A 15,843-nucleotide genomic window follows, 5' to 3' on the forward strand; every position below is an offset into this window, starting at 1 on the left:
TAAAGGAGACAGTGATGCTTTTATTGTTACATTCCAATTCACAGGATGAGTTACAAAGGTTCAGAGTTCCTCCTTCCTTGGTAAGAACCATGTCCATTGTGGGTCACTGTACTCTGAGTCTGTGCACGATCGGGTTCTAGCTGAGTCCCGCCGAGGGAACATCACTGACAGCGCTGACCCCTCCTCATCTTAACTGCCGAGTCATCTCTCAAGGCCCTTTTTTATTTATCACTCTGCACTTGACCGACAAGTCTGAATACCGGACCACAGGACCTTACCCAGAACAGACAGTGTGTCTCTGCTATTGTTTCTGTTTCCTGAACCAGAGTTTCACTATTCAGCCCATGCTGGCCTTGAACCCGAGTCTCCTGCCTTCCTCCCCACCACTGGGACCATGCGTGATCATGCTTCATATGGAGGTGCTGCTGCCTAGCACATATCTGCCCGGGTTCTCGGCAGTAAGACAGATGTCTCCACTGATGCTCCGTCTCCACCGACGCTCCTCCTCCACTGTCTCCAAGCATGGTGTTCTGCACATGTTTTGAAGACATAACTGAGGACATGAAGACACTGATCTTCTAGATCCGAGTCACACTGAAAATGCCACATCTGATGTCCTGGGCCCATAGGTAATGGGATATCACTAAAGCAACTCCACACAGTCCCAGCCTGCCACCCATTTTCACTTCCTAGGCACAGTAGCAGCACAGAAGCAGCACCGCAAGGGTAAGTGCCACATCCTCCACTCTGCACAAGCTGCCATAACTTCCAGGTTCCGAGTGCCAGGAGTGAGACCCTTCCAAGAGGTTGGCTTTATAAGACCCAATTAAAGACACTAAGTTTCAGTGTGCACTCATATTGTAGGACTTACGTAAAGGATCTTCACGCTAATAAAAGCATTGCCTATAATGTACACATTCATTACACAGGCTAAAAATGAGTTTCTAACATCACTTCAACAACTACCTTGTACCACACACAAATGTTGCCCATATCTTAACCACTATTCCACAAACACTTGATGATTTTATCGACAGTGCTCCTGGGGTGAAAGTGGATTACATAGAAAAGTGTAAGAAAGCCAGCTCTAACAAGACCTGAAGGGGGTCAGTTAGAACATGGACATACGGAGGAGTCACCACGTAGCCACAACAATTACCTCCGACATCAAAAGACAACCTGTTATGTGTCCCGGTCTAGGAACAAAACCCACCTACACAGAGTTGGAAAGACAAAAACCACTGAGAGAAAGCAGCGTTGGACACGGCAAGTGCACGCGGTAGAGCCGGAGAGGCTTCAGACATTTACTATGGGAAGGTTCCCCATTGCCTTGTCTTGACAAAGTCTCTAGCAAAGATTCATCAATAGCTTTGCTCCAACACACGGCACACACTTGGTTCTACGGGGACCTTAGCAAAAGGCAGTGTGTACACACAGACACCCCTCACGGAGCTATGTGGTGTGACACACGGCTACTGTTAACACCACCTGCACTCACAGTTCACAGTGTGAAAATAACACTTTTCCGTTGTCTTCCTGATGAATGTTATTATTTTTTTTTTAAAGGTAGGTTTCACTACATATCCCTGGCAGTCCTGGAACTATGAAGCCCAGGCGACTCATAGAGATCCATCTGTCTCAACCTCCCAAGTGCTGGAATTAAAGGCATGAGCCACCACACCCAGCACGATGAACATTTTGATAGCCAATACTATAATCAATCACCTATAAAAGGAAAACAGGTGGCTTCTCAAAAAAAGAAAAAATAAGACCAACACAAGGCGTTCCAGGAGCGAGCCAGTCACGCTCTAAGTGTTGGGGAAGCATCCCTTTCTGCTCTCAGGCTTCGTGGCCATGTGCCCTGGGCCACCCCTGTGGTCCCTGAGGTTGTCTCACAGACTCATGAAGGATGGCAATGCACTAGGTACTCGGTACGAGACGATACACAGGTGAAGCGGTGTGCTCTTCCAAATGCCAGAATACCGTGGATGACTGTGGCTTGGCCAGGCGTCTCCGAGCTTCCCGGTTCAGGCTTGGCAGGATAAGGCCTCTTTCCGTAGGGAGCGGTTGAGGAGGTTTGCACCCCACACCCAGAGCCACTCAGGCATATACTGTGCGAAGAGGAACTACAAATGAGAGAGGAAGGAGATGTGGTCAGAGTCCCAAGCCATGAGAGCTGAAGAAACAAGGGTGTAGATCAGTGTGGGAGCCAAACCAGCGGCAGCTACTGACACACTAAATGACAAGGAAGACGCCGGAGCCCCTTTCATAGGAGACCTGCTCTGCACAGGGCACTCAGTACATTCACTCGAGATGGGGCAAGGACATGATGACCATCAGGATGCCCGCCACCAGCGCCCACTCCCACATGCCCCTGGGAACATGTCCTTAGTAAAACATTCTAAACCCAAGGAGAAGCTACGCTGTACCACCCCGAGCAGATCTCCTCAAAATCCGAGGAGATGAAAAGAGTCTTGCAGGGGTCCCCAGGGAGGACCTGGGAGTGGGTCATACAAAACCATGAGCACTTGAGACGGGGCAACCCCGGGAGCCCCTTGGGTGACACTCTCTATGCGTGTTCCCGTATTTGCTTAGTGGGAAGGGACAACTAGAGAACACTTAGACATTTGGCAGCTCTACGGGAGCTAAGGGAAGATGACTGATGAAGTCTGTCCTCGGGATGCAGCCATGAGGCACTGGGGTGTCAAAGGCACACTCCTGGGTCAGGACACCTTCCTTCAGTTTTAGCCGCAGTTCCTGGGAAAAGCTGAGCATGCCCAGAGCATCCATGTGCATCACCTTACCCTTGCTAACAGTAAAGTGAGCACACTCAGGAATGGACCTACCCTATGAGGGTATGTACAGACTTCCTGAACGAACCCCTACACCCTCTTAAGGGAGGCCCTGCTTTGGAGACGATGCCTCCACTCTTGTGGAGCTCTGCAGGGCTGTCTTCTTCCACTGCTGCAGCTGGGCTGTGGTACTGTGGGCTCTGCAGTCACCTAGCTAGGAACTCACTGCACCATTCTGGGCTGGGGAGGGAAGAGTCCACAGCTAAGTCGAGAGGGGGAAAGGAGGCAGGCAGGAAAGGGGTTCAGCTCTCTAAGCAAACTCTTGAGAGCTTGAGCTGCGCTGTGGATGGTGACCCTTCCAAGTTTCAGAAAGCAGTGCTCCTAGGGTGGCAAAAACATCAGTGGCAGCCCTCAGATCGCTGCCGTTCAAGGAGACATCGGAAGGCACTGAGAGCGACCGAGTGCACTCTGGTGCTGGCATGTCACCTCAGCAGTGAACTCGGGTATCCCTCCTTCCCAGGCTGGGCCAGGCAGGTGGAAGACGGACGGATGGATTTGCAGGGAAGTAGGGCCACAGAAGTGTGCTCAGGTCAGCCGTTCTGCCCTCAGACTGAGGTCCTCTCAGGCAGAACTGAGCTGCTGAGAGCTGGGTGCACTGGCACCAACCCATCCCAGCTGGAGTGGACCAGCTGAGGAAGGATCGCCCCTTGTCAGTATCCACCTGGCTTCCCTCACCCCATCCCCATCTTGGCTAGACCTCCTTCCTCCATTCTGCCCTGGGGTATTGAGACTCTCACCTAGTTCTCCTTCGGTGCTCTCTCTGTGGTGTGAATGCTGCAGACGAACCCTACGAACCTGTCACCTGAATGCCAGCCTGTGCCGCTGCCACCTCAGCTTCTCTGCAGAAGTCCCCGAGAGCCCTGCACCGAGCTTTTACCACACCTGATTACCACGCAGGTGGCCCCCATCTGAACCAGTGTAGCACCGATTCTTCTGCCCTTCCTGTCCTATCCATTATGTGTTACCAGTCTCCGGCAAGGAGGTGCCTCCACCACTGTTCACTGCAGGAGCGGACTCCCCAGTGCACACACACTATCAACTTCCTCCTCCAGCAATGAACAGACGCAGAATCCTGCTCTCAGTAATCTCACAGCACATGCGTTGCCCACAATGGTACTGGGGCTAGACTACAAGGCCCTGGGCCTGGTAAGAAAGCACATAAGCACTGCGCTGCGTCCCTGTTTGTTCTCGTTCTCTCTGTCTCTCGTTCTTTCACACTTTTTCCATGTTGAGACAATTTCTTAATAAGTTGCCCAGGCTAGCCTTGAGCGCACTTAGAGCTCAGGCAGGCTCCGGAATCCTTCTGTTGCTGTCTCCACAGTAGCGGAGCTTACAAGCCTGCACCCCAGGGCCTAGGTGAAAAACCACAGTCTGGTGAGCTCACTGATGCAGATTCTGTGCCGTGGCTAAGACGCTGCTTTGGTGGACACAGTGAAGTGTCTCCCCACCCATCGCAGCTACATCCCTAAGAGGACGGCGGCAACGCCCTGGAGCTGCTTCTCTGCTCTGTTGTTGAGAAAGAAAAGGTCTCACTCCATAGTCTAGGCTGGTCCTACATAGAGGTCCTCCCACCTCAGCCTCCTGACCACTGAAGAGATGGCAGGCTACCAAATCCAGCCCAAGCCTCTCTGTTCACTGCTCTGCTTATTATGGACTTGGAAACAGCTTCTTAGGCAAGCTGCAGCTCTGAGCCACAGACAGCGTGAGAAGTCACCGCGGACTGAGTCACACGTTCATCTTGTGCTGGTAAACTGAACTATCTTCATGCACAACAGCCCCAAAGCATTCATCTGGTAATCAGAAATTGCCCAGTAAAATTCTCAATTTGGGCACATCTATTTCTATTTCAGATAATAAGAAACAAACTACTATAAATCATTTAGTTACTGACCTACTGATCAAAATCACAATTTAAAATATTTCATAAATATCAAATCTTTTTCAGATGTGTGTGCACAGTGGGGGAGAGCATCGCTGCCAGAGTGTGTGTAGAGTTCTCTCCTGCCATGTTGGGCTGGGAGAGCACTTAGGTCATTAGGTCTGGTGGCAAGCACCTTTACCTGCTGAGCCATCCTGCTGGCCCTCAAGTACTCTTAAAATCTTTGTTCTGTCTGAACAACAGTAACATCAACAAAAATCTTAGGTTCAGTTCTAGGTCTCCTGAGGAACTGGGTCTGAGAATAAGATGTGTGGAGACCGATTAGGCACCATGGCTAAGAGCCTGATGGCTTTCTGGACAGGGAGGTGCATGGCATGGAGCCCTTCTCTTCAGGACTCAGCAGGACCTCTGCCCTGAAATCCCTACAGAGCACCCAGTATCCTTACACCCCCACACTCCAAAGCAGCCTGTTTCTGTTTTAAGGGTGACAAAGGAAATTTGAGACCTTCTGGTTTAATCACCCCCCATGAGCACCTCGCACTGTAACCAAGATCACTGTGAACGTGGGACGTAGGAATAAGGATTCCCGCCCTGGCGCAGCTCAGAGCTTTGACTGACGCAAGGTGCTACCTGAATAGAATGGGACCAGTAGCCCGTGGTCCTTTTTGAAATGCCCAGGGTCGACACGGCATGCTGTGCATACACTCTCGGCGACGGCGCCAGCCATGGGCATCTGTGCAGGAAGCTGCCAGGAGACGTCACACTGCTGGTCACGTAGAAGGGGATGAGACTCTGCACGAAGATCCCTTTAGAGGAGTACTCATACTGCAAGGCTCGGCTGAAGTGGTCCAGATATGCCTGGGGGGGGGGGGGGTGAGAAGAGGAGGATTTATAACTTGGAAGGAACTTGCAAGAAACCCCATGAGCAGAGAGACTTGCTGTTCCCACCTGGGGGACTGACTACTCCCCGACTGGCCCATGGGGACATGAGCCTTACCTTGGACGCAGAAAAGGCAGCCAGCTGTGGGGTGGGCTTGCAGCAGGAGCCAGAAGACACAGTGACAATGGCGCCCTTCTTTCTCTCCACCATCCCCGGAAGCACTATGTGCACCATCACGCTCGCAGCTGCAATGTTCACATTCACAATGTCCCAGAGCGTGTCCTCGGGAACCTGGCCGAAATACTGAGGATAGGGGTAGAATGCACCCACGTCATTCACCAGGATGCCAATGTCTCTGTCTCTCAGGGCTTCTCGGATTGGAGCATAAATCTCCCGGCCTCTGCTAAAGTCCGCCACCAGGATAAGTGTCTCCACCCTGTAGGTGTCAGTGATGTGCTTGGCCTCGGCCTGCAGCTTCTCCTCTTCCTGGCTGATCAGGACGATGTTGAGTCCATGGCTCGCTAACTCCTCAGCATAGGCCTTCCCGATGCCATCTGTGGCCCCTGCAAGGCAAGCCAGGAGCCATGAGCATGTTGAAACATCCTTACAAACCTTAAAGAGATCTAAACCACTCACTGTTGATTTCCTCAGAGGAGAATGCACAGGTGATAAAGGCAGAACCTCTGTCAGTTAAGGAATGGGGAATGCTAACACTGTAGACCCTAGGCAGGGACTAGCAAGATGGCTCTGCCAGTACAGGTGCTTACTGCTGGACAACCTGAGTTCAAACCCTAGGACCCACATGGAGGATGGGAGGACTCCCGAAAGCTGTTCCCAAACTGTTACACGTGCACGGTGGCACACACAGAGACCTGTATGTGTGTGAATGCTCACACTCGGAGCCCTGGTGTAAGTTGCTATAGGAATCTGTTTCCAAACTTGCACCTGGCTTGCTCAAGTGTTAGACTGGGCTTTCTGGGACACAGATAAATTACAATGCAATTCAAAAAGGTGAAGCATCTCTGAGAACACTGACAGCCTCAGAGGATGATTTCAAAACAGAGAGCAGGAAAGACATGTGGGGGGCGGGAAGGAGGGGCTGGGAATGAGGATGCCAATCTGAGGGATGCCAATCTGAGGGCAGGGCTCCCTGAAGTGAGGTGAGAGAGCACAGAATGAGGTCTCAGCAGGAGGCAGAAGGCTCCAGTTAAGTTCTGTAGCTCCCTATTGGAAGCACCGACTTAAAACTTGAGCCAAACAGAAAGGCCACCGGAGCTGAAGTTACCACTGATGACCGCCCATCTTCCATACTGCTTGATCAGGTCGGGCCTGCTCCCCAGGCGAGGGATGAAGTGCAGCCTGACCAGGCTGTAGAAGTCACAGATGACTGTGATGCTCTTCCGAGCTGTGTACCAGGCCCCCACCAAGGCCAGTGCCTCCATGTAGCAACTGCAAGACCTGGCGATTTCCCTGTACAAGAGGTAGAAGCTGTCGACAGCAGCCATGGTGACCTGCAGGGACAGGAAGAGAGAGAGAGCGAGCTACTCTCTGTGGCTGGAACAAAACCAGAAGGAGCAGACATCCGCAGCAGAATGGAGAACCCTGGCCTTCACAGCTCTGCATTCAAATAACATTAATTCCTGAGAGAGGCAGCCTGAGACCGTGGAGGCATGACCCCACTGTTTAACACCTGCTCTTGCCTTCCAAGGAGATTATGCAATAGAACTACTGAGCAACCGAATTCCTCTAAGGACTCCTGATTCTGTGCTACCAGCAGCCTAAACAAAGATAAACTCGGGTGCCCTACTTCAGAGCTGTAGGAGGCGCAATTATCACTGGGTAGCAGCCTGGGACGTGTTCAGCTCCTGGCATTATTCAGTCAGCAAGTACAGAGGGTCTCCTACCTCACCGCTGACTAACAGAATAGACACAGAGAGTGACAGCACATGGCCTTGGCCCCAAGAATGCGTATTAAATAAAAGAGGCACCACCCCAGCCCCCACCAACGAGGAGACAGTGCTCTCCCAGAACAGCACAGCAAGCACCCTCCCTTACTAATTTGGTTTGTTTGGTATTTTCCATCCTGGCCTCTAGATTTGAGAAAGTCCCACACATGTCTTTGAAGTATGTACACAGCAAACAGTTACTAAAGGGCACTCATGTCCCAGGTATGGTGACAAATATTACGCATCCAAGACACAGGCAGGCATTTAACAATTAAAAAGCAACCCTGCCTGGGTACCTTAACCTATGAGCAGAGGTGACTCTGAAGAGATGGACAGAGGTCAGGCATGGTCCTGATGGTATCACCAAGGGCTATGCTCCATCCGGGACCAAAGCAGAAGAGCCGCTGCAGTCAGATACAGGGAACACTAAATGGCCCGGTGAGCCTGAAGGCTTGCACACACATAGTAAGACAGGTGAGGTGACACACGGGAAACTGGATTTCAAGTACTACCCCAACTCCCCCAAAAAAGAAACTATAAATATTGTGGGATGACTTATGGAAGGAAATTCCACTAAAGTGAGAGAAGGGGAGCCCTGAAAATAACAGAGAGGAGGCAAAATGGCAGGAACTCTGGGGAGGAGCCGACACCCTCTTGTGTCTAGTATGAGATAACTCAAGCTCTGTCAAGTTTCCCAGAAGGAAAAATGAAACAAACTAACCACAAAGTATGAACCTGTGAGCACACCCGCCTTGCCAATAAGAGGCACAGGGAAGCGGGAGAACTGACTGGGGGGGTGCGGGGGGGAGGGGGGAGATGGGTCGGAACTGGGATTATACAGCCAGTCAGCCGCAGACAGCAGAGATGGGAAAGAGAGACAACAGCAAGCTGTGAGGCCGCCCGGCCTTCTCTCCAGTAAGCTCCAGATTCCTACAGTGTTCATAATCAAGCTGACGTGGTAAGCTGTGAAAGGTCTTCTCAACCTAGAGTAGTGATGTGAACACATAGTCTCAGAATCTGGGAGGCTGAGGAAGGAGGATGCCAAGTCTGAGGCCAAAGGCTGGGCTGTACACACAGTAATACCTTGTCTTCAGAAAATAAATATATAAATTAAAAAAAAAAATCAGGCCCCAGCTGAACTTGGTGATACGCGCCTTTAATCCCAGCACTGGGAGGCAGAGGCAGGTGGATCTCTTCAAGGTCAATGATTAGCCTGGCCTACAGAGCAAGTTCCAGAGCAGCCAGGGCTGCATAATGAGAACAAACAAACAAACAAACCCACAAAACAAATCAGGCCCCATGGCACAGGTCTGTCATCCCAGCCACTGGAAGCGGGAAGATGGAGGTTTAAAGACAGCCTGGAACTTAATGAAAAACATCTAAGGGGGCTGAAGGTGGAGGTGTGGTTCAGTGGTTTGTCCAACATGAGGTCCTGGCTACAAGTACTGGCAGAGGAAGAAAAGAGAGAAGGAAGGGAGGGAGAGGAGGAGAAGAGGAGGGTGAAGAGAGTGAAGGCTACTGTAGGTGCCAGACCTCAGGGGGTTCTGCTCTAGTCCTTGTCTACCCCAGTCTCCTCCTACCTTCCTGCTGCCAGCCTGGGCCTGGTGTTACAGAGCTCAGCCCTCCTCAAAGCTGAGCTGTGAAGGAAAGCCCACAACAAACAAACCCTAGCTCAGCTGGAAAGACTTTGATACAAAACTAAGAGCAAGGCTTTCAAAACAAAGCAAACCCTTCACACCTTGGCAACAAAGTAAAGAGCACGTGCCTGGGGACAGTCCCCTGGCTTGGAGGCACAGTGGCAAGGGCATGCCTTCCTTGTCCTGATTCTTTCCTTCCTAGGCAAATCAAATCACAAATGGGATCACACATCATCAAATAGGATGAAAATTTATCCAGGAGACTGTAGGATCGATGGCAATCTATACTGACCCAACTGTGCCAGCACTGGCCACCCACATCAACTCTCTCTGTTTGTGGAAGGGCCACCCTCTCTCTGTATACTGCCTTCCTCGGGTCCCCTGCAGTACCCAATTTCCACACCACATTGGCCAGCCTGTGTACTCCATGCCCCGTGCCTGATCGAGTCTGGCTGGCCTGCCTGAACCCATTGACAGTTTCTCCTGACCGGCCAGGAAAGGCAGGAAGGAGAGGGACTTAAGGAGATGGGAGGTTGGGGGGCTTGGTGGGATCGCTTGGAGCCCCTTTCCCCGCTCTCCTCTCATGAGCTGTTCAGACCAAGGTCCCCCTACCTAGGATTTGTTCACTTAGACAGAGGCACTGGCAGCCCTGAGGTTCTGGAGCCTTGACATGAAGAAAGGCCACTCAGCCATTTCTCTCAGCCAGGTCAAAGCAAGACCTGACTCACACCTTCCAAACTCACAGAAGCCTAATGGAGCTGAACACCAGATTGTTTAGTAACAAAGCACAAAGCCATTGAAAGACCTAAACTGATGGTCATTGGCCTCGCATAGCAAAGTGTGTGCAAAACCAAACCACTCAAACAGCACAACTCAGGGTCTCCAACCAAAGGAAACTTGAGAAATAAATCAGGAGTACCATGGCCCATATGCCTGGGGACCCACAGAAAGATAAGTAGCCATCTGTGAGGTAGGGCATTTGCAGGGCTGTTGAGGGAGGTGGCAAAACCAGGACCTGGAAGGGGCACATCTAAGAGAACAGTGAGAACCCTAGGACAAAGAGGGATGCCAGCCAGCCAGCCCCCATCCCACAAACAGTCTTGAGGCATGACTGGACATTACCATGTGGCCTTCGATGGGGACAGAAAGGTCAGAGGCAGAGTGAGTGACATCACCACAGTCTCCACAGTGTCACAGTCAAGGGCTGTGAATGACTCTGGGAGCCAGCAAAGGTGAGAACAACCTTCACTGGGGTCTCCAGTAGGACCCTGCTGTGACTTCGATGTGGTGAGGTGGACTTTGACCTCTAAACTGCTGAACTATGAAGTAATGATCACTTGTTAAGTCACTTCTGTCACTTGTTACAGAAAGAAGTATGGTAGACACAAGGGCAGATAGATGGCAGGAGGAAGGGATGGACAGACAGACAGATAATGCACTGCCAGCCTGGAAGGCATTGTATCAGGCCCTCAGCCACAACCATAGAGTTTATGGGGAAGCAAGCCTATGCTCTTTGACTGAAGGGTGAGCCTAAGGCTGGGAAGGGCTAAGTCTTCCTTGCTCTCTGCACCACAGGGCGAGCAGGCATGGTACTTGTCTTCTGGTTCGGCTGTTCCAATGAGTCCATGTTGAACAAAGAACTCCAAGTCCTGTTTAGCCTTCTAAGCCAGCTCCTTCTTGGAGCCTTGAGGACCAACCTCCCCTAACCCTGAGGACCCTTCACCTCTATCAGCCAAGCCCTACCCTCATCTGTTCTAACACGACATTTCATTCCTGACTCTGCCACTGGAGCTTAGGGTTCCGGAGGTCAGGAGCTGTGTCCAAAACTAATTTCTCCATAATTAAAAGGGGGAGGGGGGGCTGGACGTGGTAGCACACATTTAACCTCAGGACTCTGCAAGCAGAAGCAAGCAGGTCTCTGTGAACTCAAGAACAGCTTGTCTACAAGTAAGACCCTGTCTCAAAAAAAAAAAAAAATTAAGAAGAAACTAGGTAATACATTCAAAACATATAAAACCTACTATGCATAGTTCAAAGGAAAACAAAGCACCTACTCAGTGTCCAGTCCAACAAAAGCAGCATTCAGTAAACTCCAGGACCCCCAGGCTTCATCATCATCTCCTCTTTTACAAAGAAGGCCACCCCATCCCAAAAGCTGAGTTTATTTTGGGTTTTTTTTTTTTGTTGTTGTTGTTGTTGATTTTTTTAGACAAAGGCTGGCCTTGAACTCATGATCTTACTTCAGCGTCCTAAATGCTGGCATCACAGCCTGTACCCCCAGCCCGCTCCTTTCTGGCTCTCTTTCTGTTCTGCGACACTTCACAATACTGCTGAGGACTGCCTGTTTGAATGGCTCATGAGGAATCCCCAGTATCCTGAGCTGACCTGCATCCTCCTTTCTGGAGACTTCTCTACCAGCTGAGGTCTGAGCGTCAATGTATGATGTAACATTCCCACATGTAATTCCTGTCCACGCTACCTGCAGCCCAGGGTGGTTCCATGCCCTCCAGTGCAGGGCCACCATCAAGTCCTTAATCATGCCTCTTGGGGACTGGTGCAGGCATTCATGATCAGATGTGCTGGGCCATGAGGCACTCAGGGTTCCCACTCTCCCTTGCCAATCCCTTACAGTGACAGGCCTGCTTCAGATGCCTCACAGGTAGGTGTGCACACTGCCTCCTGTGCCACCTGCAGGAACACCCAAAAGTTCACCCTCGAACACCAGAGTGTAGGAGTGGTTAGTAATGGGGCCAAGGTTCTTTTGAACCACAAGTGCTGCTGTTTCTGGATCTCTGAAACGCCTCTTTCCATGTTCACTCCTCCTCCTATCATTCTCTTCCTTTCAGAATGACAAGACTCCTGGACACACACTCTCTTTACTATTTCTCGCTAACACTGTTGGAGCTGGATGCCTTTGTTTCCAAATCCCTTCCTGTGTGAGCGGTGCTCATCACATTTTACTTCACATTGCAACCCCTGGCAGGGAATCTCCTCACAGTATCTTCTAGAAGTTCTTCTGATAGAAGTCTGTGAAACCTGCATCTTGTAATGATGGAGACTGGTTTTCATTTGTGGCACTACAGCACCAAAATGCTGTGTATACAATATTGCCTTAGTAAATACAATATTGCCTTAGAAAATCCCATTAGATACTGTTTGTGCCAGAGCTCAAGTTTCACTCTTGAAGGGGAAAAAAAAACCAAAAAACAAAAAACTTTGTATCAGCTTCTGGCAAGCCTTGCCCTTTCAAACCCTGACATTCCATGGGTTCCTTCCCCTCTTCTATTTTTAAACACTGATTGACCCAACAATGGGTTCAGAAAAAAGAACAGCAGCATAGGAACTGGAACCCAAGATCCAACCTCCCTGAGATCCAGGTCTCCACTTAGGCACCAGGAATTAAGGCTACTCCTAGGCTCTCAGCCAAAATAACTGAAAATTTTTGCTTGTTAAAATTTTACCAAATGGGCTCCTATCAGCCTCATTCACACTAGCGGAAAGATGAAATTGCCCAGATGTCCCTCAAGCAAAGAACAAAATGTGGCCCCTGCACAAACAACACAGTGGAATATTACCGAGCTCTGAAAAGTAATGGGGCATGAGTACATACTACAGCACGAAAACATGAGGCTGGGGGACACAAAAGACCATTCAGCATAGGGTCACATGTATAAGGCATGGTTGCAACCGGGAAATCCAGAGACACAGAAAACACAGTGGTGCAAGATGGGCCCAAACTGCAGGCCCTGTGGTGAAAATTATCTGGAACCAGGGGCAGTGACACCTGCCTAACTGTGAATATCCTAAAAAGTTCTGAATTGTACATTTCAAAATGGCTAAGACGATGGATTTTCGTTATGTGAGTTTTGCCTCAATTAAAAACTATGCACTGAGGACTGGGAAGATGGCTCAGCAAATTATTTCCTGTGCAAGCTTAAGGCCCTGAGCTGAGATCCCCTGCAGTATAGAAGAGTGGGTAACTGCAGAACAAATTTGTAATTTCAGTATTGGGAAGAAAGGAGCAGACAAGAGGAGCATGGGGCCCGGCCAGCCAGTCTAACCTAAAGAAAACTCTAAGTTCAGTGAGTTGCATTTTCTCAAAAAATAAGGTGGCGAGTGACAGACACTGGCCTGTAACCTCCACAACCACACAGAAAAGAGCAACACCCCCTTCCCCCTAACACACACACACCCTCCACTGATAAAGTAACGTTGAACTCTGCGCTTCTGTAAGTTTCCCCAACCACTAGGATCGCCCCGGAAAAAGTCATCCCACCCTTGGGAATGAAGTCACAACACTACCACCTGTAAAAAGCGGCTACCACTTCTCCCCTACAACGAGAATTAGATGAGGTGGTGCATACACACAAAGCACTAGCAACAGCGCCTTCCTGTCACCCCTCAATAAAGCGGAGCCACGAGCCAGGATTATCATCACTCAGGGTTCGACGTTAGCTACCGCTATTTGTACTGACCCGACTTTAAGAAAAGAGCGTTGTCCCTGCGGCTTCACTTTATCCCCTCCCTCAATCTTACGAGGGTGTACTACACAAGAGGAAGGAAACGGACGGATGCAGTGACACCCCAGGATCGCCCAGAGCCCCGGCAAGTGGTCCCCGAGTCTCCCGGTGGGAACCTGTCCCTGCTGCAGTCACCGCCCAGGGGTGCGGCTGAGTCCTGCTGGTGGAACAGGGACTCCCGGTTAATGTCCCATCCTTCCCCAGAGGTGCCGGGCACGGCCCAGCGACTCTGCAGAACCCACCCGGCTCTGCAGAATCTGCGCGCTTTCTTCGGCAGCACAGCCAGTCTGCATCAGTCCTGAGTCTTAGAACCCACTTAGACCTAGCGACAGGGACAGGAGGATAAAGAGGCACCGGAAAAAAGGGCGGTCCCGGGGCGTGTCGCGTGTGCGAGCCGCGGGTCGAGGACCAGGCCCGGGACACCTGCTCAGGCAGCTGAGGGGCCGCCGGGAGCGCGGAACCAAGAGATCCCGGCTACCGGGCGCGGCGGGGGTGGGGGGAGAGCGTTCCCGAGGGTTGGGGTCCTGGGGGCGTGGCCAGGGCCGGAAGCGGGGCGCGAGGGGCGTGAGGGGCTCGGGCGCGATACCTGCAGCGAGAGGCGCGGTGTCCGAAGCCCGTCCCGCCAGCTGCCCGCGCGGCCGCCGCCCCGGACTCCACCGCAGGTCCGCTACCCACGTGATCCGCGCACGCGCCTGGGTGGAGTCCCTCCCTTCCCCGGCTAGGCCCGCCCTCGGCGGCGTAACCGACTGCGCGTGCGCACTGGTTGCCGCGGCGACCGGGGAAGCGTTGGACAGCTAACGACCCGGAGCGTAGTGCTGGAGCTGAGTGGCGGGGCGAGGAGCGAGCATGCACCCCGAGGCCTCAGAGCCGCCGGTGGACAGCGCGGCGGAGCCCAGTCTGGAGGAGTCGGCAGGCGATCACGGCGACGCGGGCCCAGGGGTCCGCAAAGAAGGTGCCATAGCGCCGGGGAGCCAAGGGGGCGAGGGCTCGTGTCCCTCACACATGCCCATTCACTCAGCTGGGAACAACCAGCACCCTTCAGACATACCCATCTATACAACTACAAGAACAGCTAGCCAACCCGCTCAAACATGGCCATCCACACAGTCACAGATCAGCCAGCACTCCACATACATGCCCACCCATTCACTATGCTAGACCTGTATTGATATGATCAATCCAGTATGTATAGAACACCCATTATTTATTCCATGATAACCTAGCAGGTAACTCCTGTGGCTGGGAATTGTTTGCAATGAGTGTAAGACACAGTCCCCAAATAGTGTTGTGTGTCACCCAACAAACCTCTACAAATAAGGAGAGCTCATGAGTTCTTGAAGTTACATTTGTCTGGGGCTTCTAGAGGTGCCTTGCTGGGTAAAAGTGCTTGCAACACGAGGTTTGAATCCCAGAAGTGCATAAATGCAGTGGTTAGGATCTGTACCGCAGCATACATGAGGAGGAATGATGGACAGAATTTCTCAGAAGCTCACAGGTAACGGAAGTCTGCGGTGCAGCAGAGAAATGAGAGATCTTGCCTCAACCAATGGAAGGAGAGCACGAACTGACTCCCACAGTTGTCCCCTGACTTCCACACCCATATGTGCACATACATTCTGGTAGTTTTTAAATTCTGTGCATTTGAATAGACCATTTTTTAATTAACATCTTTAAAGGTGTCTAAAGTGTTTGTTTTCCTTATAACCAAGATATTTCTTTTTGTCAGTTTTTTTTTTCTTTAGGGAGTGGGGGTTTTGTTTTGCTGTTTGAGACATAATTTGGAATTTCCTGTTTAGCCCAGGCTAGCCCTGAACTGGAGGGCCTCCTGCTTCAACTTTCTGAGTACTGTGATCACAGGAATGAGCCACCACACTCCGCTGCTCCTGATGTCCCAGCGACACTTTCACACCCAGCTTTGAGAGAAAAAAAGACCAAAGAACAAGGCAGCATAATGCAAACCAATGACCTGGAAATGATTAGTATTTTATCCTACTTTTAGTTAAGGAGACAAAACATTTTACATAAAGTCTGCTGAAGCATCAGATTAACACTCCACCTTGGCGAGAATTTACTCCTAACACCCATGGAGTAAATAATAAGGAAAACGTCTCTCATATACATATACATAT

At 51.0% G+C, this 15,843-nt stretch overlaps 2 protein-coding genes across 2 annotated transcripts in view; one reads left to right on the plus strand and one right to left on the minus strand.

Annotated features, from left to right (window-relative positions):
• Positions 1–14,416, minus strand: Hsdl1 (hydroxysteroid dehydrogenase like 1). The gene is made up of 5 exons (XM_034522342.2): positions 14,301–14,416; positions 6,897–7,122; positions 5,729–6,174; positions 5,362–5,589; positions 1–2,126 (listed from the first exon to the last, which is right to left on the minus strand). Exons 2-5 carry the CDS (start codon positions 7,114–7,116, stop codon positions 2,028–2,030), a joined length of 993 nt encoding a protein of 330 aa, XP_034378233.1. The 5' UTR covers positions 7,117–7,122; positions 14,301–14,416; the 3' UTR covers positions 1–2,027.
• Dnaaf1 (dynein axonemal assembly factor 1) overlaps positions 14,394–15,843 on the plus strand; it is a 21,111-nt gene continuing 19,661 nt past the window's right edge. The window contains exon 1 of the mRNA XM_034522344.2: positions 14,394–14,666. Within this exon, the coding sequence (XP_034378235.1) occupies positions 14,561–14,666 (106 nt within the window). The 5' untranslated portion in view covers positions 14,394–14,560. The remainder of the gene's footprint in view (positions 14,667–15,843) is intronic.

This window comes from Arvicanthis niloticus, chromosome 18, assembly GCF_011762505.2.
Source record: "Arvicanthis niloticus isolate mArvNil1 chromosome 18, mArvNil1.pat.X, whole genome shotgun sequence".
In the NCBI taxonomy this organism is placed as follows: domain Eukaryota; kingdom Metazoa; phylum Chordata; class Mammalia; order Rodentia; family Muridae; genus Arvicanthis; species Arvicanthis niloticus.

Excerpts from the sequence above, each read along its gene's own strand:
- Hsdl1 (XM_034522342.2), bottom strand. The coding sequence starts at position 7,116 with ATGGCTGCTGTCGACAGCTTCTACCTCTTGTACAGGGAAATCGCCAGG. Across the intron at positions 6,175-6,896 it reads AAGATGGGCGGTCATCAGTG|GGGCCACAGATGGCATCGGG; the intron begins GTAACTTCAGCT and ends CTTGCCTTGCAG. Across the intron at positions 2,127-5,361 it reads ACTGGTCCCATTCTATTCAG|TTCCTCTTCGCACAGTATAT; the intron begins GTAGCACCTTGC and ends TCTCATTTGTAG.